Source organism: Equus caballus, chromosome 30, assembly GCF_041296265.1.
Source record: "Equus caballus isolate H_3958 breed thoroughbred chromosome 30, TB-T2T, whole genome shotgun sequence".
Taxonomy (NCBI): Eukaryota; Metazoa; Chordata; class Mammalia; order Perissodactyla; family Equidae; genus Equus; species Equus caballus.
Genome location: NC_091713.1, coordinates 38,141,234 through 38,169,188, shown reverse-complemented (window position 1 = coordinate 38,169,188; position 27,955 = coordinate 38,141,234). Strand labels below are relative to the sequence as shown.

Here is a 27,955-nt window from a genome sequence, read left to right as displayed (position 1 = left end):
CTGGCTGAATCTGTCCTGCAGATTCATTTTCAGTATGGGGAGTAGGAAGGAACAAACTGAGTAAAGCCAGCCCCTTTGGTCAACAACAAGTCCTGGGATGTGCCGGCTGAGGGTGGGACTGACCATCCTCTGAATGTGTAGGGTGGCATGATGATTGTCATCAATCTGGCTTCATCCCTTACAGATTCAGACTTGACTCCCCACCTCCTCCCATGCCCCTTGCAGTCTGCTCTGCAGGTGAGCAAGGATGACCTCTGGGCCTCAGGGGCTGCGGGCACAGCGTCAGTCTCATTTAGGACTCCCTAGAGGTCTTCCATCACCTTTCCCATGACAGCCAGAGATGGTAGCCACTGCCTCGTTGCTCTGTGCAAGCCTGATGGAATGGTCTCCATGTTCTACCTGGTATTACTAGCAAAGTGATCTGAAAAAGCACCCTCCACTGCTGCTTCTCTCCCTCCAACCCTAAAATCCCACTTTCTTTTTGCATTCCCTCATTTTGCATTCATTTCATTTCTCACTCCTTTACTCAGCAAATATGTATTGAGCACTGATGTCAGGGCAGGTCCTGATGGCAGCCTCTGCAGCATCCATGGGAGAGAGGCAGTGCTGCAGTCCTGTTATAAAAGTTGACACCCTAAGAGTTAAAGTTTGTATTCAGATTGTGCTGTCTGGAATTCCTGATGCTGTGTTCCCTACTTCTACTGCCCTGGAAGCTTCTGGGTAGATTAGGAAGGGTTCCACTTCGTGCTTGCAACTTTTCTCTTTCTGCCTCAGTGCTACCACTCACTGTCTGTCTGTGGCTCCTTGGCCAAAGTACCATTGGGGGCTGTCTTCTCATTGCAAACTGCCCATAATACCCACCCCAAAGGGATGGGTAAGTAATAAGAAACTAGCATGTATGGAAAACCCTGTCATTTAGGAAGTGGTATTTTCCTGCTTCCTCTCGGCGTGCCCCCCCCCCACCCCCCATTTTAGGCCCCAGGCATCTTTAACTTCTCCCAAGGATCCTCCTCTTCCTCACCAACCCTTTGGACTCAGAAGCCCCTACCCTCCAAGTGACAACTATAAGTAGAGGTGGCGCTACTTGGGAAGAGAGGGTCTCGTAGATCCCCAATGACTATGGGGGACTCCTGAGGCCAATAATGTGGCCTTGAACTGTGGTGGGTTCTAGAGGTTGAGGAGAGGGAGCTGGCTCAAGAGCGACATGACTGTCCTGGTCCTGGTCTGAGGAACAGCAGCCTGACCTTGAGCGGGAGGCGCCCCTCTGCTGCTCCTGTCCCTGCTCTCCCACGCCTCCGGTCTCCTCCCTGCTGCAGCAGCACCTGCAGCAGCAGCACCTGCAGCAGCAGCAGCAGCGGCCCTTATCAGGCCCCCTCCTCCCTGTCCCTTCCCCCTCCTACCCCTTTCCCTTCCCCTTCCCTCCTCCACCCCTTCCCCATCCCCTCCCTCCTCCCTCCTCCCCGCCCCTGCCTCCTCCCTCTTCCCTCCTCCCTCCTCCCTCCTCCACCGCGCAGACCGCCCAGCTCAGCAAGTCCTGCGGCAAAGGCACTTCGGCGCCCAGTTGTTGCCCGGGCGCAGCGCCGACTCGGCCAGGGGACGGACGCCCCTGCTCAACCGCAGCCCGTCGCCCTCACCTCCGGCCGGGCCTCTCCTGCCTGGTGGCGCCCGGGTAAGTCTGCACCCCTCAGTGGGGGCGCCGACCTCCCCCTAAAGTTTCTCCTCAGCTGCTGAGCCAGAGACGCATGAGGGTCTGGCTCCAGGAGGGAGCGGCCGGGAAGTTATGGGCCAGGGGGCCGAGCGCTCACACCATCCTTTGGGGGGAGTTTGGACGCGTGCGGATGGAAGGCTCGTTTTAGGGGTGAGGAGCTGGCGTCTCTGCGGGTCTGGGGCGGGAGGGGGAGCGGATTCCCTTGCTGGCCTCGCGGCTACGAGCTGCAGAGTTAGGGGTCCCCGCGCCCCGCCCCTAGACGCCCCCACGCGCGCCCTGGCGTCTTCAAACGAGGGTCTTCCACATGCGCGTGGAGCTTCTGGGACCCCGGCCCCGCCGTAGTGGGAGGGGGGGGGGAAGGACCACGAGCTCCAGCAGGCAGAGACCCTGGCCCGGAGAGGGGTGGGGAGACAGACAACAGGGACCATCTGGAAGTGAGGGTCAAGAGGAGCTGGAATCAGACTCCAGCGGGGTGGAGGTGCCTCTCGCCTCCAAATCTCATGACTCAGCAGCACCCAGGACGTCCCGTTCCTGCTTCAGCCCTCTCTCCGGAGCGGGCTCCGCAATCTCACCCTGCTTCTCGCTCCTTCACTTGCCTTTCCTTTGTGAGGTCCCCTCCCCTGCCCCATCCCTCACAGTCTGAGGGCACAGGGTCTTTATTTCTTAACTGAACAAATAGATGACTTATCCTTCTCCCATCCCATTAATCCTGGTCCCTCCTCCTCTCCTTCCTCGTCTTCATTCCCACATTCCACAGGTGCCTCCAGGACACCCCCAGCCCCAGGGTGTGTGTGGGGGCCACCAAAGCCCCATTGCCCTCTTTGCAGCATCCTCCCCTCATTCGCTGTTCAGGAGGAGAAGTAAGTGCTCTCCACTGCTTCCTCCCCAGGCAGCAGGAAGAAGGGACTGCAAGCTCAGAGGAAGGGGCCCAGAGGGCACTGCAGGTGGGAAAGGGGCAGAGGCAGATAGGGTGGGGAGACCCAGATTGGAATGGGTGGGTGTGAGGAAGAGGACATCTTTGGGATCTGGGGGTACCGGTCTGGGCTTTGGTCTGACTTGGAGAGCGGAAGGTGCCCTTCTCTCCTCCTGCTGCTGCCTGAGGGGGGTCTCCCATGTGTCCTAACCTGATCCAGCTAGCTCTTTGTAACCTGGGCACCTCATCAGAGGGTGTGACCAGGAGGGGCAGGGCAGCCTTAGTTCTTTCAGTCCTCTCCCTGCTTAAATCTAAGTCCAGCCTTCAGGCTACTGGAAACATCTCTGTGACCACCAGAGGAGCCTCAAAGAAGAGCTATGCCTGGTGCCCCTAAGGCCGGGCCAGAGGGGCAGATAGGAGGGGCAGGGCGGCTCTGATGCAGTGAGACGTGCCTGGCGCCCTGGCGAGCAGTGGCCTGGCAGGCACTGCCAGCTGCAGCCTGTGTCAGGGCCCCAGGGCTGAGTCAGCGCCAGGGGTCCATGCCAGGTACACTGCGGCCCAGCTCAGGGAGCCCAGCCCCAAGCCTGCTTTCCTCTCCATGCCCCTGGAGAGTGACCAATGCCGGCTGAACCCTCGTCCCTGGGCTTCTCCCCTCTGTGTGGCCTGCTTCTGCCCTGCCTGCTCTCTGACAGATCCCCGGCCTCATCTTCTAGGATGCCCCAGGGGGGCTTGGCTTTTTCTGGGGACCTCTTCGGCTTGATCCTCGCCCCCTCCCCTCCATGCCTCGTCCCAGGAGTAGCTGACTGGCTTCTGGAAAGCTGAAGGAGGGGAGGCAGAGATAAAAGTTCCACTTCTAGCCTCACATAGACCTGGCCCACCGTCCCCAGGGGGAAGAGACCAGAACACTCTCCTGTGAGTCAGTTCTGTTCCGCAGTCCCAGAGGTTTTTCCAGGCAACTTTTTTTGGGGAGGAGGGGGAATTATGAAAACACAATTCTCACTTTTTCTCCTCTGCAGACTGATACCCACAGAACAGCACCAGGGGAAGAGGAAGGTGTTGGTGTTTGTAAATGTTGCCCTTTCCCCACAGAAGATCTTGTAGCTTGCTTCCTCTCATGACTGGCATTGGCTTTATCCCTGGGCAAAGCACGTGCCTAGCTGAGGGCCTGGCAGGGGCAGGGAGACACTGGAGCTGGGTCTGGCCCTCCTGACCTCCCACTGCACCCTCAGGCAGCTTCCAGGCAGATGCCACAGGGACTGGCCCTGGCACTGCAGAGACCTGTATTGGGGGGGGGGGTGGCCAGAGGGGGGTGGTTGGAGATGGCTGGAAAACATCTTTCCTGGCCTCCCTAAGCCCATACTCCCTAGCCCCAGGCAAGCTTGACTTCGAGTGGCCCCTTCTGCCTCTACCTGGGCTGTGTCCACTCTCAGTGGCTCTCCCCTCTCTTCCGCACTGAGCCTGTGCTACCCTCTCAGAGGGTAGAGAGAGGGGCAGCAGGTGGGCTGGGGGCTGGGTGTGGGAAGGACATTGAGGATGGAGGGGAGGGGGTTGGGGTTCAGTGAGCTGGGAGGATGGCTCATCCTCATGGATGGTTGAGGGCAGTGGATGAGTAGAAATGCTGTTTCACTTGGCTCTGCAGTTTGCTGTTTGGACTCTCCTGGTCTAGTTTCTAGCTGAAGCTGGGCTTTCTTTTCTTTTCTTTTCTTTTCTTTTTTTTAAAGATTTTGTTTTTCCTTTTTCTCCCCAAAGCCCCCCGGTACATAATTGTACATTCTAGTTGTGAGTGCCTCTGGTTGTGCCATGTGGGATGCCGCCCGAGCACAGCCCAATGAGCGGTGCCATGTCTGCGCCCAGGATCTGAACTGGTGAAACCCTGGGCCCCCGAAGCGGAGCACGTGAACTTAACCACTCGGCCACGGGGCCGGCCCCCTGGGTTTGCTTTTCTTGAGTCAGGTGGCACAGGTGGTCTGGGGTGATGGGAATGCTCCTTAAGCACGAGAATGGCAAGCCAGAGGGAACATTGAGGGTGTTTACAAGGGCAAGGTAGTGGTTAAAACAGGAAGTAGTAAAGCGTAGAGGCTGAGAGCCCAGCAGGGCTAGGTCAGATCCCGGGGCCACTAATTGCAGAGTGTGTGCCTTTATTAATTCATTCATGCAACAAGTGTGCTAGGCACTGTGGATGCGGCAGTGAGCACAACAGACAACAGTGCCTGCCGTTGAGGCACTCCAGGGGCCTCAGCAAGTTACTTAGCTGCTCTGAGCATCAGTTTCTACATTGATTCAACCATTAGTTTTTGAGAGTCTGCTGTGTGCCAGGAGCTATACTAGGTGGTGGAGATGCAGTTGGGAACAAAACAGACCTGGTTCCTGCCCTTCTGGCACTTAGGATCCAGTGACTATCACAGAATTAAACATATGATTACATAAATAATTCTCACAACTGTGACAGTGTTAGGAAGGCATGTGGGATGCTTTGAGAGCACATAACAGGGTGACCTGACCAGGTCTGGAGAGTTTCATCCGTAAAACAGAAGGAATAATACTTACCCTACAGGACAGTAAGCACTCAGTAAATGATAACTATTAATACGGCCCACTGGATAGGTACAGTTCTAAATTCTCTATGTGAATAATCACTACATAGGCAACACATTAGTTATTCACCCCTCACTTGGGCAGAGAAGCCGGTGTTCAGTCCTGGGTCCTCCTGTGATGAGTAATGTAGTCACTGGAAAGATGTCAAGTTGTAGGTATTTTCTCTAACTGGCAGTATACTGACTATGCCCAGATTGCCTGCGTTCCTCCTGGTTCTGCCACTCACTCTGACTTTGGACATGTTACTCAAACTGTTTCTATCTTCCCATCTGTAGAATGGAGGTAACATTTGTATCTATGACGCAGGTTGTTTTTGCTGAGGATGAGAGGAGTTAATTCCTGTAGTGTTTAGAACAGTGCCGAGCCATGGCCAGTGTGTTTGAGTGTTTTCTGTCATCATTATGTTGCCTGAGGGTCCCTCAGAGCTCCTCACCTGCCTGCAGACAGGACTCGTTCTTGGGTTCCCCAGCTGCAGGGAGCACTTTCCACCTCTGTTATTCTTAAAGACTCAAGGGAAGGAGCTGCTCTAACTGCCTGGGTGGCCCTCTGACTTTCCGGCAGTTCTTTACTCCTAAAGAGCCATATCTTGCCAAAGCTTAATTTCTGGAAAGGAGTTGTCCCAGCAATCCTTTATTTTCATCCCTGGAACTGATAGCTCAAGATAATAGCCAGAGTGATGGGTAAAGTTGGATCTAGCCCTCAAGGGACCTGACCAGTCACTGTGAGTCTGAATTACAGGGGGCACCTCACTGCCAGCCCCTCCCCTAAGGAGGCCCGAACTTCAGCGAAGGGTCTAAAGTGACACATCTAGAAGGACTCCCTAAGTACCTGGTATACAGGAGAGGTTGTGAACGCTCCCTCCCCAGATCATTTCCAGACTCGGGCAGAGTGTCCACCTTTCTGGTCGGGAGACCATCTGACTGAATGCCAGGGGTGGGGAAGATGGATTCTGGAGGCCCCTTCTGGACCTCGCCACTTAGGAAGGTAGGAAATGAGTTGCTGGTTCCCTTTTAATGGCCACTGTACCTCAGAGTGTTTGACACTACCAAGCAGCCGCCAGATTAGGGGTCAGGCAAGAAAAGAAGCAAGGTGATCCTGCTGTTACAAAGTCAGGAGAGGCTCTTCTTTCACCACTTTTTCTGGGGGCCTCCGGATTTCACCTTTTACTGGAGGCAACACTCACCATCAGGCATAGAATGGCAGAGCCAGAAGGGGCCATGCATGGCAGGAACACAGAACCAGGTGCCAAGCAATACTGCCATCACCACTGCCTACCCTCACCACTGCCCACCCTTACCACTACCCACCAGGCCTGCTCCTTTGTCAAGCTCCTCCCCCTCCCTGCCTACCTGCCTCCTCACCCCCCAGCCCACTCACTCCATGAAAAACCTTCTAATCTCTCGTCACTGCAGCCCTCAGTACCACTGTGAGGTCTCGGAGCAGCCATCACTGTCCCCATTTTACAGGGAAGAAGCAAAGGTCCAGAGAAGTTGTGCGACTTGTTCAAAACCTCATACCACCAAGGGACAAGTGCGAGGCCACTGTAGCTGATGGTTCAGAACTTTTCCTCCCCAGCCAGCCTCCCCTCACCTGCTTCTCACCAGCTCGACCTACAGTGTGGAGCCAGTGAATGCAGTCGGGGCCCTCAGGGACAAGGTCATTAATGCTTTGGGTATAAGCAGCAGGTCAGTGGTTGAAAACAGACAGCAGACTTTTACAAAATTAGCAGTGATCCCTTGGAGAAATGGAATCAGCTCGTCCTCCCTGGTGTTGGGTTTCCTTGTCACTCACCATAAGGGCCCTGGCATCTTCAAGAGGAACTTTCTGAAGGGGGTAGGGAGGAGCCTTGGTGGGTGGAGCAGAGCAAATGATGGGGCTCCCGGTCGGATGTGCCCCCAGCCTCAGTAACCTTGTCCTAATGAGATGCTGATGTCATCGGCCCCAAAAGCCTCTGCAAGGTCCCAATTCAGTAACTAAAGGCTTCTTCTGGAGCCCAGCAGCAGCAGGACATATGTGTGCATATGTGTGTGTGTGCATGTGTGTGTGTTTGTGTGCACGTGCACATATGAGTGTGTGTTGAGGACCAAGGGAGCAGGATAGCGAGGGGCTTCTCGAAAGAGCAGGGGGAATGAGATCCAGCTGGTGTCTGATTGCTTCTGTCCTTCAGAGAGTCCAGGCTTGAGAAGTCAAGATCCCCAGGGGACTCACAGCCCAGAACTCACCCCTGGCATGCAGGGCAGCTGCAGTCCAAGCGCCGTTGGAGCTGAAGCTCCCTGTTCCTACTGTCCCACTTTTCTCGCTTTCCTTCTGCTTCCAATTCAGATGGACTAAACACCTACTCTGTAAAAGGCTCCAGAGATTAAAAGGGAGCCCAGAATAACTACATCGGCCTGGGAGCTCACCAAGGGCAGGGCATGGGGTTCCTTCTCTCCTGGGTCCCCCCATCCCCAGTGTAGAGCTCTGCAGCCAGGAGCATTTGCAATGGGTGGGTGCAGGGTGACTGGGCTCCCAGATGCTCCCCAGTCCTGGGACAGCTACCTGCCAAGACGAGGTTTTCCTCCGTCCATGGAGCCTTCTTCACTTTCTCCCTTCTCTCTGCAAAGAAACTGGGAAGCCCAAGGCCCTCATCACCAGACAGTCTGGGACCAGGGGAGGACGGTGGCTGGGCAGGGAGTCAGGGAGCTCCCCTGAGGCATTTGTGAGGACCAGGTGCCTTTGGGTGGAACAGGATCCTCAGGCCATGGAGAACCCTGGCAGAGCTTCCATAATTGGGTTGATGTGGTGGCTCTGGACTTTAGCAGTTAGGGACTATTGCAATTAGAGGCAGAATTCACCCATTACTGTTCCATACATCTTAAAATCAAGTGTAAGTGGTTATAACTGTGAGCATGGCACCAGGGAGATGGGAATATAAAAATGAATGGAGGAATGAGATGAGAAGGCTTTGAGACTGCTGGGGAGTAGGGCGGCTGGGAGGAGCTTCACCCTTTCCAGAACCAAGTAGACTGAGGGAATGACCTGGAGGGGAGGCCCGGCAGCCCATCACAGATGCCAGAGGTGGTGGAGGCATCACAAAATCCTGGAAGCTCACCCTGGGCCTCTATGTGCTTCTCTAGTGGGGATCAGAGACAGGTTGCTTAGCAGGGTTGGGGACGTGGTAATGGAGGCCACAAGGGAGAGGCTGCAGGGGAGACAGCTCCTCTCCCAGCTTCCTGCTCAGCTGTGGAGAGACAGAAGACACATACAACCCACTGCACTGGTGTATATATGGGTGTGTGTACATGCGTGTACATGTATATATGCACACAGTGCACATGTGCATGCATGTATGTGTGTGCACATGCACGTGCAACACACACGTGTGTGTACGGGTGTGCGTGTGTGAGAGAGGAGAGAATACCTGGGACTTGCATCTCTCACCCTCGTTTTTTTTTCTCTCCCTTCCTTTTATTCCCCGTCCTCATTGCCACTCCCAGGTTCAGTTTCTTTTGAAGTCTAACGAGGCAGGATGTTTGGTCAGTGCAGGGCCAGGGTGGGTGGGCACATGTGTGTGGCCTGGGGCCCCAGGGATGGTGCCTGTATATCCCCTTCCAGAGCAGAAGTGACTTCCCCAAGGTCAGTGGGTGCTCTCCCTCCCAGGCAACCCTTGCTCCCCAGGGAAGCCCTGCTCCCCAAAGGCTGGGAGGTTTAAGAGAGTATCTTGTCCTCACCATTGATTCTGGCCTGAAGTAATTGTCCAGATGTGTTGGCCATGTTCTTCCTGTTTTGAAAAGTGATTGGGCAAGCAACTTTTGTGCTGTTTGTAGAAAGGAAGTCCTTTCTGATGTCTAACCTTTCCTTCTTCTGCTGCCCCTCCACTTCATATTCTGACTCCTTTCCAGAAGGGAGGAGAGCCTGGGGCAGTGTGAAGGTGTCCTGAGGGTGGTGGAGGTCACTGACAACCCTCCTTGTCTCTCACCTTCTGTGTTTATTTGGAGAAAAGCATGTTTAGCAAACACACTGTCCTTTGTGTCTATCCTTCCTGGGGCTGCCGGGCTCCCCATTTTCATTGTCAACCATGGATCTCTTTTTGTGCCAACTGACATAGACCAAAGTCATACCCAATGATGGGGGCCTGAGGTTAGATGCCAGAACCCTTGGGTTCTAAGTTTCCACCTGGAGGGAGGGATGGAGACCTGCAAACAGGAAGGAGAGCAGAGTTGTCAATTCCCTGCCTGAGGGGGGTGTGGAGGATGAACGGGAACCCAGTGGTTAAGTGCTCTGGGATTCCCTGAGGGGATGCTGAACTGGGGGCTGAGATTCAGCCTCACCACTAGGAACCAAGGAAAGTTAGAGGCAACCCCAGGAACCGCAGGGCAGCGTGTGGCAAGGTTGGTGTTAGGAGGAAGCATGGGGTTAACTGAGGGGAGGGGAGAGGGCTCCCTCTTGCAGTTTGACTCCCCCGGGGGCAGGAAGAGGCATCACTGTAACAAGGCTGCCTTGGTTCCAGATCAATCCTGGCGTTGCAGGAGGCAGAGGGGGAAGCACAGCTGAGAAAGTAGATTAGCTCTTTGATGCTGGGAACTGCACTGGTTGTTGCCACTGATGCGGGAGGCTGGGAAAGAGCCAGGGCTGAGCCTGCAATTGGCAGCCCAGCCCAGAGGTTTGGGGCTTCCCAGGGAGACCCTGACCCCACCCCCTCCAGGTCTCCTGCTGGTGGAGGAGCAGCAGAGGTGCCCAGGGTACCAGGCATAACAGAAGCCGGGTCCTCACCACTGCAGCTGGGAGATGTCCTCAGGCCTCCCCTGGGGTGTAGATGGTGAGCCCCAAAGGCCTGAGGAGGTGATGGGGAAGGCGGAGGGGAAATGCCTGACACCCCCCAGGACCATTCCCCACAGCTGCGTCTTCTACAGGGCATGACCGAGACACTGTGTGTGCAGCTGGGAGTCAGACTGCGTAGGTTTAAGCCAAGACTGCCGCTTCCTGCCTGTGTCCCTGGCAAGTTTCTGAAACTCTCAGAGCTTTAGAGTTCTCATCTGAAAATGGAGATGATATGGGCCACGTGAAGATTACATCAGCTGTCCTAGGACAGCAGTTCTCAAAGTGTGTCTGCGGGTCCCCGGGAGTCCCCAAGAATTTATCAGAGGGAGCCATAAAGTCAAAACTGTTTTTATAATATGAAGGTCATTTGCCGTTTTCGCTATATTGACAGTGCTGGCACTAAAGCAGTGGTGAGGGGACTGCTGGCCCCGTGGCAGGGACCAAGGCAAGCACCAAACTGCCATCACTGTATTCCCCCTGACACACACCTGATAAGTAAACAAATATGCAAATAAATAAACTCCAGTCTCACTTAAGACTTTCTTTGATGAAGTAGCAAAGATTATAAATTTTCTTAAATCCTGACTCTTGAGTGCACATCTTTTTAATATTCTCTGTGATGAAATGAGAAGTAAACATCAAGCACTTCCGGTTTTAGAGCACATGATATTTTACCCCCATTTAGGGTCTCAGAAAGGTAAAGTGAATGTCCCCAAGTTCACAGTGGCGGCAGAATCAACATACAGGTTCAGGTTTGTCTGCTCCACGCCACACTCCCCATGTTGCACACTGTGTGTGTTGGGGGGAGTCAGGCTGCTCCATTGCCTGGGGACCATGGACAGATGCCCCACAGGCTGGCGTTCACAGGGCTCTGTCTAGAACTGGTCACACTGGTGGAGTCTGGGCACTGGTCCTGTCCACGCAACTCTGGGGATGCAGTCGGGACCCGGATCCCAGCCCCCCTCAGAAGCAAAATCTCGCAAATGCGAGACCTGCAGTGCTTCCCTTTGCCTGTCCTCTAGGGGACCTGAAGCTCCTTATTGTGTAGGCCCTCCAAGGTCACCTGCTGGGAAGTAAAATCTGTCCTTGATGACGGTGACCCCCAGCAGTGAGGAAGTTCTTTGTGTCTACCTACGTTCCTCCTGCTGCACCCTCTTATAATGTACCCTTCCCTGCCTCCTGCCTGGTAGGTCTGGGGGTCAATGTACATAGTCCAGTGTCCTCAGAGAAGCTGAGAGCCAGAGGCAGAGTTATGGGCTGTGTCGGCCTGGACAACTGCCTGCTGTAATTAAGATTTAGCACCCTGATCTCCGAGGCCGGGAGATAATTGCTTTTCCCACAGGAAGCACAGGCAGACTTCACATCTCTTCCGTGGCTTTTGAGGCTCCGGCACTGAGTGAATGTGGTTGGTTCATCTTGGGAGCACAGGTGGAGGGCAGGGCAGGGCGGCTCTGGAGGGCGGTGGAAGAGCCACCTTCAGACGAGGTCAGATGGCTGCCCAGGCACATCTGGCCCAACAGGGAGCACATGTCTCTCAGCTCTTCAGCAGCCACACGGCTGGGTAATTGATTGCCCTGGCACATGGCTCCTTCCCTGGCTCGGCAATCCTCAGCTGCCCATTACAGACTGGGAATGGGGAAAGACTGAGACATAGTAAAAATGGGGGGCCTCCTGGATGAGAGGGGTCACCTGAGCAGTTTGTCCTTTCCTTGGGTGGACAGGTGAGACCTTGGATGCTGTCCTGTGGGGGTCATCCAGCTAAAGCAGGGAGTGGGCCCCTGATCTTTCACTCTCCCAGCCTCCCTGAATGTGTTTTCCCTCCTTCTGGCTCTTCCTCTCCATATTCAGGGATGTACTGAAGAGACACCCTGGGCCTGGCAGCTAGTGGGCAGGGGAAAACTCAGTAGTGAATTTGGAAGTGCTCAGAGGCAGGGTAGCACAGCCTCCCTAGGGCAGGTTGGTGCTCCAGGACTCAGTTCTGGGGCACAGGGCTCTGGCCCTTAATAAACTAGACAGATTCTCAAAACAGCCCCTCCTAGGGTCCACCCCACTGCCTATCTTCAGAGAGCATTTCCTTCTTGTTTTGAGTGGGTGCCACCTCGAGGCCCTTGGCTCAGAGTAGGGAAGATTCCAAAATTCTTATAAACACACACAGATGAAAACCTACCACACACACAGAGCTCTTGGCAGGCTGCCCGTGGGTAGTGGTGCCTTCCTCTCACATTCCTTGGAAATTGAGAATGAAATTGGACCCGAGGCCTTATCTCCAGGTCAGAGGAGACTGTTCTGGTAACATGTGGTCCCCCGTCCATATGCCACTTCCAAGCTTGGCTCAGAACTGCCCTGGATGGAGTCCTAGGCTGGGGTCTGGCTCGGGGGCATGGCAGTTGTGTGGGCTGCTTGCAGATCTGGACCTGTGGTTTCCCCTAAAACCATTGCTGCCTTCTCAGACCCCTGGCAGCTGCCATCTGTGATTAGAAGCTAATGCAAGTGAAGCCTGCTCAGCTGTGGCTGTTAGCATAGCGCTTTCTGGAGGCAGCATTGATCGGGGGCTGCAGTGTTCAGAAGCAGGGAGCTTGGTGGAAAGGTGAATGAGATAGTGGGACCAGCGCTTGGGGCACCAGTCCCTGCCCTAGTGACAGAAGTGGTGGGGGAAAGGAGGAGTGGGGAGAAGCTATGTCAGAAAGCATGTAGACTCATTGATCCTTTCACCAACGTGATCCCCTGACCCCCTGCTTCAAATACACCCCTGGTGATAAGATTCCCTTTTGTGTCCCAAATTCTCTGGAGGAGAAGGCATGACATTGCCTGTTCCCATTCCTACATGTTGGAGCCAGGACAAGAATCTAGGACCCCTGGCCTCGTAGCCTCTCATGTATGTCACAATGGCCAGGCATCCACAGACCCCTACTGATTCATTCATTCATTCACTCACTTGTGCAATAAGCATTAGTGAGTAAGTCCTCTGTGCCAGGCTACAGCCATGATAAAGACAGAGGGACACAGTCCCTGCCCTCATGACCCTTCCAGTGTGAGGGAAGCTAGATATTAAAGAGAAGAATCACACAGTTGATTATTTCATTACAATTATGATAATTGGTGCAAAGTAAAAAGTCTCAATGCTCCAAGTGTTTATAATGGAGGTGTCTAGCCAGGAGGGAATGATAAGTACATGGCCACATGATTCATGGGCTATGGAGGGGCCATAGGCACTCATGGGCCTTCTCGTGGGGTGTCAGGTCACTCCCTGCACTGCGAGGGGTGTGTGAGGGGTACACCTACATAGCACCGCACCTGGCCAGGTGGGCCGTGGGGAGAGCTCTGAGCTGGAGGCAGGATCTGGCATGTAAAGGGGACTGGAGTTTCTGGCTCTGCCTCTGATTTCCAAGGTGACCTTGAACTGGTCACTTCCCCTCTTTGTATCTATTCCTTCCTCTGTAAAATGAGAAGATTTGACTAGAAAAATCCCTGCAGGCCCTTCCCAGGGTCCCAGAAAAGCATTAGAGGTTTTCAAAGACCAAACTATTGTTCTTTCCCTGTAGACTTAGAAAGAAATTCAGGGAGAGGGCTGAAATGTCTTCTTGCCTACTCACTCCAGAGAACAGAGGGCAGATGGAGGAGAACAAGCCCAGAGTCAGGGGACCATGGCCTTTGATGTCACAAATGGAGGAGTAGGCATGGCAGGTGTGTCCCCAGGGTGGCTGGAATCAGGGATGGAGACATGACAGGAGAAGGCTGCTGTCATTGCACTGAGCACAGGACTAGAGCAATGGTTGAAAGTGGAAACCAGCAGGGTTTAGGTTAGATATTAGGCAACACTTTCTTGCTTGTTGCACTGAGATATCTGGCAGGAGATCAAAGGGGTGAAGAGAGAATGTCAGATAGACTTTCCAGAAAAGCAGAGAAAGAGCTTTTCAGAGGGAATGTTTGTGTGGAGGCAGGAGTGGATGGATGACCTTACAAGGTCTCTCTCTCAGACAAGTCCGCGGATCTCTTCTCCTCGCGTTGCCACTGATGTCAGCGCCGTCTGGATGTCTGCGAGAGGAAGATGTCAGGTCCTCTTGGAAATGAGTTTTTGAGCATAAACTATCCCCAATTCACATCTCTCGATGACACGTGTGGCTAACTGTGCAGTTGTTACACTCAATCAAATCGAGCACAATTACACCTTTGCTCTCTTGTCCTGCTGTAATATAAATACAGCTTCTGAGAAGTGTATTAGTTGCTGGCAATGTGATTGCTGGGGAGGCTGGGTTTGGGGACTAACGGAGCCAAGGGAATTTTGTGTTTCAGACCCAGAAACAAGGGCTGGAGATGGGCGTCTTAAGTGTGTGGGATTCAGCAGTCCATGAGGCCTTCTTCTCAGGGGACCCTGAAGCAGTCCTGTCTCTAGAAATGGAGTGTGGATCAGACACCCTCTCAAGTGTTTGTGTACTTGGGCTTTTTTGTTGTTGTCACCACTGTCACAGGTTCTCCATGTGTATGTAGGTGGGGTGAGTATTGTGTTCGCGCATGTGTCTACCTGCAGATTATGAAAGGTCCCGTGAAATCCTGCTCCGACTTCCACTGAGGAAGATGCTTCTCATCTTTTAAAATGATTTATAATGTTAGAAAGGCAATAGGATTAACCTGTTGCATGAAGGATTTCAGGTAGATACAAAGAGGAATTTCTGAACAGTAAACGTGTTAGACATTGTGACAGGAGACCAAACAGATGGTGAGACCTCCTTCAAAGAGAAGAAAAGTCTGGGACAGGGTAGGTACTAGCAAAGGATAGATTGCCACCAAGATTCCCCCCTTCCCAGAGTTTCCATGAATGTGGGTGTAGACATGCTGGAGAGAGTTGACTGTGTGCAAAGTTGTCAACTATAGTTTGCTTGTATTCATTGAATGCATCACAGTGTCAGGGAGAGAGGAGGAGGAAGGGGGAGAGAGGAGGGAGAGAAGGAGGAGGATGTAGAGGAGGAGGGAAAGGAGGAGGAGGAAAGGGATGAAAATAATGCTGGGCACAATAGGGCTTAGCAGAGTGAAATCCCCTCCTTTATCAGTGTCATGATGTTATCTCTGGAGTAAGGGATGGTGTGTGTGTGTGTGTGTTTGTGCAAACTCAGCATCAGGAGACTTCAGTTATGAAAGTCAAACCTGCAACAGGACATGCAGGAGCCCCCTACCACGTGGGCAGGACTGCCCATTTAAATTCAGGATGCTGTGCATCTCCTGCTAAAACACCTCCTTTGTATGTGGTCCATTCATACATGCTGAACATTTGCCCTGCCAACAAGCCACAATCATTCAGTCTCAGTACTGGAGGGAGAGTAAAGAACCAGGGACCCTGTGAAGAATATGGCTTCTAGATTCTTTCAACATGGGCTCCAGTCTGAGGATCAGGATAGGCTTATCTCCTTCTTTTCAACATAACCCTGTTGTCATTACAAATGTTTCTGGTGGTATCTCAGGGTTGGTGCTAGAAATACATAAACCTCATCTGACGTTACTTTGCCACCAACAGAGGAGGAATAGACAGTGCATTTTTTTGTTACACTCCCACACTCACTTGACTCCAAGGACCCACAGAAGGGTTGCAGTCATGATTCTGGACTTTGGAGGTGTAATTTTGAAAAATCCTGATACCCAACCTCCAGCCTCTTGGCAAGACCTTTCAAAATCATTGCACATCTTCTAAGGGTTCTCCTGTTATCCACATATCCTCCAAATTTCTCTTGGCCTTCCCTTCTAGTGACTTCCTTCTTAGAAAGTTTCCCCTTGCAAACTTTGGAGTTAGCCAGTATCAGTCATATTGTTTTCTCACTTTTAGCTTCTCTGAAAGGACATGTATCTCAGTGTCTTAGAATCAGGTGGCCATGCCCAGCTCAAGGTGATGAGAAGAGGTGAAGGGGTTTGATGTCCCCTTCCCCATGCTCTTGGACGTCTACCTGTTTATCCCCTTGGAATTAGTCTCTCCCTCCTTCATGTAAATGGTCTCCTGGGTTGTGTCATCGACTTTCGCCTGAATCCTCCGTAGCACCCTTACAATGCTGGAGGCCCCAACAGGTCTTAGAAACGCAAACCTCAGCTGCTTGGGACTGGGCGTTTCAGCACGTGGACAGAGTCCCACGGCTGGCTTCTCCCTACAGACTGCAGGGACTGGGTGCTTCAGCACCACGGACAGAGCCCCCGTAGGCATGCTTCTCTCTAAACTGGCAGGACTGGGCGGTTCGGCACCGTGGACAGAGTCCCACGGCTGGCTTCTCCCTACAGACCGGGGGGACTGGGTGGTTCAGCACCACGGACAGAGCCCCCGCCCCGCGTAGGCACTCTTTCTAAACTGGCAGGACTGGGCGGTTCAGCACCGCGGACAGAGAGCCGCCCGCTCTCCTCTCTGTGTTGTTTCTACCCTTTGCTGACCGAGACCTTGGCCAAGCCGCTTCCTCTCCCTGGGTCCCACTTTTTACTCTGTAAAATGAGGGGGATGAGCTCCAAGCTCAGCTATACCATGAGCCTGAGTGTCTGATTGTCTTTCTCAGGAGGTCTTTAAAGTAGTTTTGACATGCATGGCATGGAGTAGGGGAGGGCTGGGTTGTAGCAATAGGTCCTGGAATCTGGAGACGGTCTCCGAAAGTCAGTGACTTGCATCTTCCTCAAGCTTGTTGAAATGTTTAGAGCAGGGACATCTTCCCGTAACATTTATTATTCCAGATACCTCATTGCCCACTCCATTCATATGCAAATCAAGCTTGGGTTGATTGGAGGGGCAGGCTTTTGTGATGGATGTGGTCATGTGAATCTTAACTGGAGTTAGAGTACTGAATGAGGCTGGAGCTGTAGGCATCCCTGGAGGGGAGAGGGCTACATGGGGTTTAGAATGGAGAATCCAGGCTTCTCCTGTTGGCCGGTCAGCACGGTGTTGGAACCAAGGCCCTCCCTCACTCGGCTGCACTGGGAGCAGGAAGGGAGTCCCTTGGAAGGGGAGGAGGAAGCATGGCTGGGTAGATGGCATCAGGCCAGATGTGGGGGTGTTGGGCAGAGACTGGAAGCTCTCCAGAGCTCTGAGGGCTGGGGGAACCTGTGATGGTGGGAGAGAGGATAGAGTGCCAGATCCTGGCTGTGTCCTTGTGTGCCTGTAGTAGGGCTACGCCACCTTTTTGGCTTTTTGTTTCATCCAAACAGGGTCAATCGTCTGCTTCTAGGCCCCAGGAAACCATGCAGGGATGAGGAAACTCTTCTATCCTCTGGTTCCTTCTCTTCTCATTTTTCCCCTATCTACTTCTCTTTACTGACCATCATATATCTTGCTAAACTGATAACCCAAGCCCTCCTGTTTCCCTGTCCAGGGCACTGTGCCTAGGGCAGAGGGTCTAACTGTCATCCGTTTGGTCATGAGAGAGGCAGCCCAGGGTCTACATACTGGGTGGGACCATTTGGGGCCCTCCACAACTTACCTAACACAAAAGGGAAATTCCAGGCAATATTCAGTTTGCCTCCTAGCTCCCCTTTGCTTGCTCTTCCCCATAAGCTCCCCTCAGAGATGCCAAGTGCCCACCTGCTGTCCTGTGCTACCCAGTCCTCTGCATGCCCCCAGGTCTGCTCACCTCATCTCCCTTTCTCTAGCCCTGAGAGCAGTCTAGTATGTCTTATTCTGCAGCCTCAGGCACAGATTGAAGCTGTCCCTCTGCTTAATACAAAAAGCCATCTCCATGTTGGATAGGCAGTGATGCCTACTCCAAAAAGGCTGGGTAAATAATGATGGGATTCCAGGCATGGTGGAGGCTGTTGAGGAACATATTTTAGGCAGTGCTTCCCTGTGCCATTTATGACACCAGGTGGTTCACTGCCTACCTCACCAGTGGGCAAAACCAGTTCTTGGGAGTAGAGTGAGGGCAGGGAGAGGTGGAGGCAGAATTTTGCTTGGCAGAGAAGACTGTTGTGAGCATGTGTGGATACAATATTCTTGTGGGGTGGGGGAGAGCTGAGGTCTTAAACTTTTAGCACCAGAAGTACCCATTGCTTAGGTCCAATCCTGAAAACCATTACCCAAACAGGGAGGTCGTTGTGGGGTACGAGGCCAGCCTGGGGAGCAAGCTGGCGCCACAGTCTCACTGCAGTGAGCCCAAGTCTTTTCCTTTAAAGAGAATGATTCCACATCTCATCTCCCATTAGGCTGAGGGTGCACAAGATCCATGGAGACTTAATTTTGACCCACTCTTAGGAAGATTGTTCTAATAGAGTAGAAACTTAGTCTGTTTTGCGTGTAAACACAGGGTCTCATTCAGTGCCTGGCACTTGGAAGATGCTCAGTAAATATTGAGTGAATGTTGGAGGAGAGAACTGTCCATAGGCTGAGTGGCCTTCCTCAGGAGCCCCAAGTGCCTTGTTATGGGGCGTATTCCAGCAGAGGCCGGGTGGCGGTTCCACTGCGGTGTTGTTGGAGGGACTCCTGCAGCACTGCTGGCTTGGGCCTGGAGAGTGTTTTCTCTTCATCTCTGAGAAGCTGTGATTCTGTGACCTCTTCTGAAGGAAGGAGACCTTCAGAATGGGGCCAGAGTTGGCTGGCTGTGGATGTCTTCCTCGGGGACACACAGCCCCCCAACACCTTTTGTGCAGCCACCTCCACCACATCCGCCTGCCGCCAACTGTGCTTGTCCAACTTGATAAAGAGAGCATGTCTATTTCTTGTTTCTTAGAAATCCTTATCGCGAGGCTCCTGCGTCCTAGTCTCAGCTTGGCCTGTGACTTGCTGGCCATCTGTTCAGTGGGGTGATATCCATCTGATGACTGCATACACTTTTCAGCGGTGGGCGCTCAGCAGGCCCCTAGGTGGGCAGGGGACAGGAGAGATTGTGGGTTGCCTCCACGGGGGTGGAGGTAGAGTGGGTGTGGTCCCAGCTCCAGCTGCTCCCATGCTGCGTCCTGGCTCTGGCCCTGATGAGGATGAATAATTTATGGTGACTAATGGATCATTGCTCCTCTATGAAATATTCAGCAGGGACCGTGGCAGGTTTGTGTAATCAGATGTTTCATGCTGCCCTTCTGGTAGGTGTGGGACTCCTGGGTTTCCCTGCTCTCAGAGCCATTGCAGGGAGGGGGGCACTTCCCCAGAGGAAAGTGGGTTTTGTGCAAGGGGGCCTGTGGGCAGCCTTCTCAGGGTGTACTATATAAGGGAGGGGGCAGGGGCACATAGTCTTTTATTCTGGGGACCGGACCTTCCTCCTTTGTGGGGTGTCTACCCTGCCCAACTCTCTGAATGTTGGTGAACTACCAGGAGGGATTGCTAGAGGGTAAACTAAGGTGTAGCATGCAGCCCCTCTTATCCCTGAGAGTGGTTAGTGGGGTGCTGATGGTGGACAGAGGAAGGGGGGAACCCTTCTCTCCCACAATGCCCCCTGCCCCCTGGGTACTTAAAGCAACCCCGCAGAATGGCCTTAATATGCAGATGAGGAAGGATGCTCAGAGGGGTTAAATGATTTGCCTGAGGTCACACAGCTTGTGAGCTGTAGAACTGGGCTCCTCCCACGATCCCTGTCCGCTGAGCTGTGTCTGCAATGACAGACTCTTGGTCTCTTCTCCCTCCCTCACCCACATCTCATCCCATCCTCTCCTTTCCTGCTGCTGACCCTGTGGAAATGACATCATTGGGATCCCAGGATAGAATTACAGCCACAAGCAGCCACATGCTTGAGAAGGCTGGCTGGTCCCGATGTGGATGGGATGACGAAGATATCTGTGTGTGTGTGTTGGGGACGTGTCTGCTGGTTTGCTCTTGTGTATGTGAAGTGGCATGCTCCACCCACGTGTGGAGGGGTCCGCACTAGTCTTCCCCTTCCCTTCCTTAGGGAGCAGCAACCACGCTGCCCCTGCCCCTTCTGACCAGCTCAGCAGGGAGGAGAGTAAGTGCCCTGAGTATATCAGAGCCAGGAATTCAGGGAGGAGACCCGGTCAGCATTCGCAGTGGGGGCCTGGCTCCACGGGGCTAAGGGGGTCTCTTCCCCTAGGAGCCCCGCCTGCTCTATGAGTGCTGGGTTGGCCCCCTTGGAGCTGCTCCCGTGAGCATTTAACCTTTCACGGAGTTCCAGACCACAACTAGAACCTGCATATCCTGACTCTCTGTTTGATCTTCCCTCCACCACACTGTCCCCATGTCTCCCATCACCACCAGAGGCTGAGGGAGGGGGCCACCTGGGGACACCACGTTAGGTATGAACAACCTAACTCAGCCCACGTTCGTCAGTTCTGAAAGACCCCAAGGAGAGAGATGGAGCCAATGCCTTTGACCATCCATTTCCTTGTCTGCCAATCTCCTTCCATCGTCAGGAAGCTCTTCCTGCTCTCTAGCCACATGCCCTCCTGCTGCAACCCAATATATCCTCTCGTTCTTTGGGTCTGCAGTTCTCTCCCTCCAAGGTCTCATGTAACATCGCGGGCGTGGGAGACAGATGAGTAATGCTTGCTTAACAGAGAGGAAAATGCGATTCGGGATTTTGGGTTTAGAGCCAAATCCCTCTGTAGCTATCTCTCATCTCCAACTTGACACATTTCTTCGCTCGATACCTGGGCGCCGTCCAGGAGGCCGAATCAGAACGTCTTGTAGGACTGTCCCCTTCCTTATGCAGACCCTCGACTCTGTCCTCCCACTGGGGTGGGCCAAAGTGTAATAATGACCTTTGTCATCCTTGCTAAGGAATGAGTAAAAACTTCTGACTTTTCACCATGTCCCCTTGTCTCGCCCTTCTGACGCTAGGGGTGGAGGAGAAGGGCTGAGGTTGCTGTGACAGATTGCATTAGCCCATTTTACAGATGGGGAAACTGAGGCCAGAGAGGAAAGTGGCACACCAGAGTTCACGTTTTGGGTGGGAGTATGAAAGTATATTTGGTGTTCTGCTCTGAAATCCAGCCCCTGCATATGGGGAGAGACAGTGACCTGAAAGCCAGGCTCTTACCCACAAATGGTGTCTTTGTTCTCTCAGCCTCTGCTGCAGGAGGGGCCCTGGCTGACCAGATGGGCTGCAGCATGGAGCTGGCTCACGCTGCCATCCAGGCACTGTCCCCATTCTTCAGTGCACCCTTGGAGTTGTGACGGCCGAAAAGGTTATTGTTCTTGCTTATTTCAGCTTCAGCTCCGTGTTAGGTACAAAGGACTTGGCAAGCAGGAAGGCTCAGGGGGGAAGGATAGCTTTTGTGTCTCAGGTTCCAGAGGGGGTCAGTGGTATGGAAGAGGGCCTATTCTTCAACAAGCTAACAAACAAGGCTGCTCCTCACATGCCTTTGGTGTCACCGTCTACAGGGCTCTTTTTCTCTAGTGTCTGGTCAAGGGAGACCCCTCTGCCATCAGTCACTCGGTTATCAAGGTCAGCTGAAGTCCTCCACACACTCAGCCTAGGGTGGAGCGGAAGGCTCCTCTCTGCCCTGGGACGATAGGGATGATAGGGATTCAGACTAACTCCTGCAGAAATGAAGGAGGTGACAAAGACAGCAGTGCACACTGTCACACGGATGGGGACTCAGCGCCAGGTGGCGGGAGGTACTCAGGACAGGCTTTTGGAGTTTGAGGAGGGCATGGAAACCAAGAGCTACATGGGTTGGGGTTCAGGGGACCTCCTAGAGGAGGATGCTTAAGCTGGAAAGACACCTGCCTAGGTCTTTGAGAGGTCCCACTCATTCGTTTATAAAGGTCTTGCTGAGTGCACACCAAGGGACAGGCACTCTGCTGAGTGCAGGATGTAAAGATGCTTACAACCCAGGCCTGCCCTCACGAGCTTGCAGTCCAAGCCCGTCAATGGTGATTTCAGGATAGAAGGGGATGTGAAGATCAATTTATAGCATACAGTGGGGTGAGCGAGGGGGCTGTCAGTTCTGCCCAAGGAATCAGCGAAGACTTCGTAAGGGAGAAGCCTGAGCTGGTGCTGGAAGAAAGAGCGGGCGCTTCCCAGATGGACGAAGGAGGATGGTCATTTCCAGCAGAGGGGATCACAGGAAGGAAGCCCCGGGGTGGGAAGTGCCTTGATGGCTTGGAAGGGCTGGAGAGAAAGGCAAAAATACTGGCGGAGGAGCAGCAAGAAAAGAAGCTGGAGGGGGGCTGGGCAGGGCCACGCCAAGCAAGGCTCCGAGTGGCCTGGAGGGGGTGAGAAGAGGCAGAGAGCTAGGGTCAGGGGCCTGCTGGGCCATTGCCCTACGAGGTGATGGCTGACAGAACTGAGGGAACAGGGCACTTCTCTCCTGCCCCACAGAGGTGGGCGATGGGTTTGGGGATAACTTGTCTTTGGCCACTTGGGGGACCTGGAGTGGGGAGTCCCCTGCCTCAGACCATGCCCCTTCTTTCTTGGGCCAGTGGAGACATGAGGCAGCAGGACCCCTCCTTCAAGGAGGACAGGGAGAAGTTGCAACCTCACTGTTTTTCTTGAGACCCTGTCTGTCTTCCTAAGTTCAGAACAGGAGATGGGGATGACAAGAAGACAAACTGAGGCAGGAAGGGGACAGGGAGGACCCGGGGACCACAGTGCTAACAAGAGTAAGGCCACGTCCCCCTGGGCTGACTGTCTTTGGTGGGTGTGCCTGGCCCTGCCCCAGGGGCTCCCTGGCACCACCCCCGGGAGCACAGAGGATGAACCCTCTGTGCACCTGTGCACCCCCATGCCCTGGACCCTGTGATGCTGGTTCCGGATGATCTCATTCCCTCGCCTCGCTTGCAGGGAACATGTCTTCTAGCCATGTGAGCCTGTGGCCCTAGTTAATAGAGCTGGGGAAATGTGCCTTCATTTTTCCCCTGAGCTGTGACAGGCGATAGGAAATTTGCCCTGAAATATGCTTCAGTGTAGGTTGAAATAAAACACTCGGTGTAGTTTGCCACAGAGCATTAAAAAGGGATAAGGCAGGCTTCTCAGCCAGACTCCAGCTTCCAAGGGTGGCATTTCCCCCAAACTATCCTCTCCCACCCGAGCATCCCTTCGTGTGGGTGAGGCGGGGTGATGGGATGAAATACGTGGCAAAGGAGCTGTGGGCGTCAACGAAGGGCTGACTCCAAAGTCCCACTGGGCAGAGACACCGGGAGACATGAAACCTTGTATTTCCGGAATGATGGTGACTTCAGAAATGTGGAAGAAGGAATGGGTATGTTTAAAGCCCTTGGATGCTGGCCCTGAGTGATTAAACTCCACTGCGGCTCGGCGTTGCTGGTGGAATCCCTGTGGGTGTGAGCAGGGAATGCTAGCAGGGGGCCTGGAATGGGGGGGCACTGGTGAGATCCCATTTCTCTCAGCACCCCCACGTCTATTTCTCATAACCTGTGAAGAGGCTGCGGCAGAGAATGAGAATGCAGCCAGGAGAAGGGGAAGTGGCTCTCTTCTAGTCTGTTTCACTCCTTAGGAGGTAAAGGTACTGCTTTTCCAGCCAGTGACTTCTGCACCCAGCAGGTTTGCCAGGAGGGGCTGAATTCCCAGAGCCTGATTCTGCCAAGGGCTCTGTCTGCCTCGCTGGCACATAGGATGCCCCAGGGAGTCCGCCTCTCCAGGCACAGGCATGGGGTCTGACTTTCCTCCCTTCCCGGCTTCCATTGCCTTCTCTTCATGCTGCTGCCCTCTTTCATCATAGGTTAGGCTGGTGACGTGGCGTGGCCCGGCTCCTGGTCACTCCCCCAACCCCACCAGAGCCCCTGCAACATTAGTGTTCCTAAAAGACCTTCTGAGCATGTCACCAGCCGCACGTCCACCCCTGCTCACTTGCCCTTTCCTGGGGGATGCCAGGGTGTGGGAGGGAGAGGCTGGGGTCAAGGCAGGAGGGGGGGCTGGATTGGAGATGGGCCCACTGGACAGGGAGTTTAGTGAGAACACGATGACCTGGGACGGGAGGTCAGCTCAGCAGCACATCAAGAAACGTGTTAAATTCAGGAGGGGCCAGAGGAAATAATTCACCACCCACTGCACCCTATACATCAGGGACAAGGGTCAAATTGGGGCGGGGACACCCAGAGACAAATTCCTATGGAGAAAGGTTCTGCATGTGCTTTTTAAAAACTTTTCACCAAAATATAACAGAAGCACAGAAAAGTGCACAAATCCTAGGAGCCCAGTGGGTGAATATTCACAGCCTGAGTGCCCTGTGTAACCTGCAGCCAGACCCAGAGACGGGGCCTCAGCAGCACCCCAAGGGAGGAAGGGATCCAGGAGAACAGGAGGGCCTCCAGCCACCACCGCTCCCTGCACCAGGGACTGGTCCTGCCTGGCTTGGAGCTGGAAGAGGACAGTTCAAATGCTCTCGTCTGTGACTGTCTTTCCGCTTAACCTTGTGTCTGTGCCATTCACCGCATTGCTGCCTGGAGTTGTAGTTTATTTCTTCCCATTGTTGTGTCCTATTCCATGTGACAACGTACCTCGGTTCTTTTGTCCCTTCTACTGTTAATGGCGTTTAGGAAGCTTGCAGCCTGGAGCTGTCATGTGTGGTGCAGTGTGGGCTTCCTTCTCCGTGCCTTGTGATAGACCCTCTCTCTTGCTGGCTGTGGGGCTTGTGTGTGTTGTTTGGCGTTGGAGGCCATGCATTTTCCAAAACGCTCTTGCCGACTTATACTCCTGCCAGCAGTGAGGGCGGGTTCCTGCTGCTCTGTGCTCTTGTCAACACGTGGTGCCTGCTGTCTTTTTACTGTACGTTCTGCTGGGTCTGGATGGTATGTCCTTTTGATGTGAACATGCGATTCCCTGTGACTGAAAGAGTTGACCTCTCTCCATACACTTGTTGGCCATTTGGATATCCTTACTGTGTTGCTGTTTACATCTTCCGCTCATCTTTCTGCTGGGCTGTCTGTTTTCTCCTTACTGATTTGTCGGCATCGTGCCTACCTCTCTCGAAGGCCCAGGCTCTGATCCTTCACGTGTGCTTTTCTTCCTAGAGCAGAATAGCTGGGCCCTTTGCAACCAGGATCTGGCTGGTTAATTGACTGTTCCCCATTCCCATCAGGACATGCCCACTGGATGGAGTCTGCTGTTGGTCTAGAGTGCAGGCTGGTCCATGCTGAGCCCCATGTTGGCCCCACGTTGGCCTGTAGCCTTCCCTATCGCTCCTCCCCACCCTCCGAAGCACTGCCCCAGATCCTTTCTATGCCTACTGCCTGCACCCCCTCTTCTTCCCCAGAGTGCTTTCCAGGAGCCCTTTGGGTGTTCAACTCCCAGCCCCCTGCCTCAAGGCTCAGATGAAATCCCACCTCTTCTGTGGCCCTTTTCCAGCTCCTGCTGCTCATCCCAGTGTCTCCCTCCTTGACCCTCGGCCCTTGCTGTCCGTCTGCCTCCTTCAGCAGTTAATTAGGTTCATCTTGTGACCCCTCTTCTCTTGTTGTCTTGCTATTGAACTTCCTGTGTGTCCATGCCCAGTCTCCTCGAGTTGGTGGTGCCTCCGCGTTTCTCCAGCTCCTGGCACACAGTGGGTGCTTGTCTGAGTCAGGAAGGGGAGGAGGCAGTCAGAAGTCAGGTCATACGGCAACCTCATCATGCTCCCTTCACCGTCTGCCCAGCTACCAGGTAAGGTTGCTTGGTGAACTAACATGCTTTTCCTGTGCACCTACTGTGTGCCAGCGGCTGCGTAGGGATGCAGCAATGAGCGGTACCGACCCTCCACCAGTGCAGGCTCACTGGGGAGACATGACGGGGGCCCTGGGAGCCTTGGACGTGGTGTAAAGGCAAATGTGGGCTGGGGCAACCCTGGGTGGAGGGTCTGGGGAGACCAGATTGAGAGGCCTGAGTGTTACCGCCAGGCTGCGGCCCCCACCTCATCCGGAGGCACCATAATCAGAAGCCTCCACAGCTGGCCAGTCGATAGGGCAGCTGACAAGGCTGCTGTCTCAGATCCGGTCCTCCACCAAGGCTCACAGCTGCTCTGAGAAAGCAGCATGGCTTACCCCTTTTCCCCATCGGGGGGAGGGCGGTGCTGGGAGACGGAATCCTTCCCTCCCCGCCTGCCTGCCCAGCTTGCTTATTGGTGCCATAGCTCTGGGGGGCTTGGGTGGGGGATAGCCCAGTGACGCACATTCCCCACTGCCAGGAACAGGCATCGAAGTAGCTGTCTGAGGCCCTGCGCCCCCTTACCCAGGGACATCACTGCCCCCAGAGCAGCTCTGCCGACCCTGCTGCCCCCACTCCGGAGGGTGGCCTGTCCTGCCCGGCTGAGCCTGGGCCAGTCTAGGCCTTTGCTCTCGGGCTGAAGATCCTGTGCTCTGGTCTGAAGCCTTCCCTCAGCTCTGGAGGCTGAAGGGCTTTCAGTGGGGCCTCTCAGAGATTCCACTTAACGTTTCCTGAGTGCTCCTGTCTGCGGGCCATGCCTGGAGAGGTTAAGAACCCTGCTCTGGGGATTTCTCCTGTTAAATAAGGCGAGACGCCACTGGCAGGGAGGCGGAGGGCCCTCTGCAGCTGCTGGCCGGCGCTCTTCCCTTCCTGGGCTCCTGTTCCAAGGACTGTTGCCTCTGACTCCCCCTCTCACCCCCTGGGGCCACTGGGCCTGAGGGAGGATCCCATGGGCGGCCTTGCAATTAGGCCAGTGGGTGGAGTGGGCCTTGGAGGGTGTGGGCGGCAAGAGGGTGGAGGGTGTGTGTGTCTGTGTGTGACTGGAGCTGGGCACCGCCAGGCGTTGAGGTGGGACGTGGCAGTGTCCTAGGACCTGACACCTCACTGAGGCATCAGCGAGACAGCACTGGCTTTGCTAGTGCCACTGGCATTTGATGGGGACTTGGACAGACCCCCGTGTTGGAGGCTTAGTGGTGGCTGGGCTCCTGGCACCAGGTGGCGATGAAAGAGCTATTTTTGCTGAGGGCTCTTCTCTTGCTCCTCACCTCACCCGAGAGCTTAGCCCAGCGCTGTTTGCCGGGGCCCACGGGAATCGACGTGCACGCTCTGGAGCGGTGGGATGCTTCCGCCTCTCTGTCTACGTGCCCCTTGGCTTGTTTGTTTTTAGGAATTTGCGTGTTGGACAACACTAAGTGTGTTGGTGGGGGCCAGGGCTTCAACTCCTGGGAACGTTTTTAGATGGAGAAAAGCAGGCAGAGGTGGGGGCGCAGCACAGACTGTGTGGGAACAGGGCCCATTCTGTGGGTAGGTAGGGTTTTGGGTAACTCTCCCTTTCTCCTCTTGGGTGCCTTCTTGCTCCATCACTTACAACAGTGACACATTTCATCACCACCTGGTTCCACACACAAAAGGAAGAGTCGTTCACAAGATTCCATGAGTGGGTCCTGTTTGCTGTATCTCCCAGAGGCAAACACTGGTGTGTTCTGTTTCCTGTTTCGGCAACAATTAAATGGTGGCCCATATTGATTAGAACCTTGCGAATTTCATGTTAGATTTTAGCAAGCTCTATATTTAGCCAAAATGTATGGAGCCCCAACTCTATGCAGGCAGTGTGCTGGGTCTGGGGAGCAGAGATGGATTGCCGAGACCCTGCTTTCAGAGGGCCCAGATGCTGGGGAGGCTGACACCCGAAACATGGCTTCAGCACAGTGAGATGACATCCAGGGATGGAAATACTAGTCGTGCTGAGGACTGGCAGACTTCAAGAGGAAGGAACACTTCATTAATGTTCTGAAGGGGGAGTAGAGGCCGCTTGTTGCCTAGAGGGCACCCTGGGCAGAGGGAACAGTGTGGATAAGGCAGACCAGCTTCGAGGGCTTGTGGGGACCGGTGGGGTGAGGCCAGATTGTGAAGGGCCTTGAGTGCCGGGCTGAGCAATTTGGGTTTTATCCGCTGACGGCTCTTAGGCAGGGGGGCAAGAGGACCAGATGTGCGTTTTAGAAGGTTCACTCTGCAGAGATGTGATTTCTGGCCTGACGGGGAGCCACGCAGAGGCAGGGGAAGCAGTTAGGACGTGACTGTGGAATCTGGGTGAGAAATGAGGGCCTGGGCCTCCGGGAGATGCAGTCTGCACGTGAGAGCTAATTAGGAAGAATAATGCGCCAAACCCAGTAACCAATTATC

At 54.1% G+C, this 27,955-nt stretch overlaps 1 protein-coding gene across 4 annotated transcripts in view; it reads left to right on the top strand.

The window, feature by feature from the left end:
• Window positions 1-1,309: 1,309 nt before the first annotated feature.
• SYT2 (synaptotagmin 2) overlaps window positions 1,310-27,955 on the top strand; it is a 105,205-nt gene continuing 78,559 nt past the window's right edge. The window contains exon 1 of one of the 4 annotated variants that reach the window (XM_070255920.1): window positions 1,310-1,669. Coding sequence is in view for 1 of the 4 variants with exons in the window: in XM_070255917.1 (XP_070112018.1) it covers window positions 25,483-25,513 (31 nt within the window). In the remaining 3 variants the exon portion in view is untranslated. Of the gene's footprint in view, window positions 1,670-25,371; window positions 25,514-27,955 lie in introns of those variants that run through there. The other 3 variants (XM_023632654.2, XM_070255917.1, XM_070255916.1) reach the window with 3 other exon arrangements.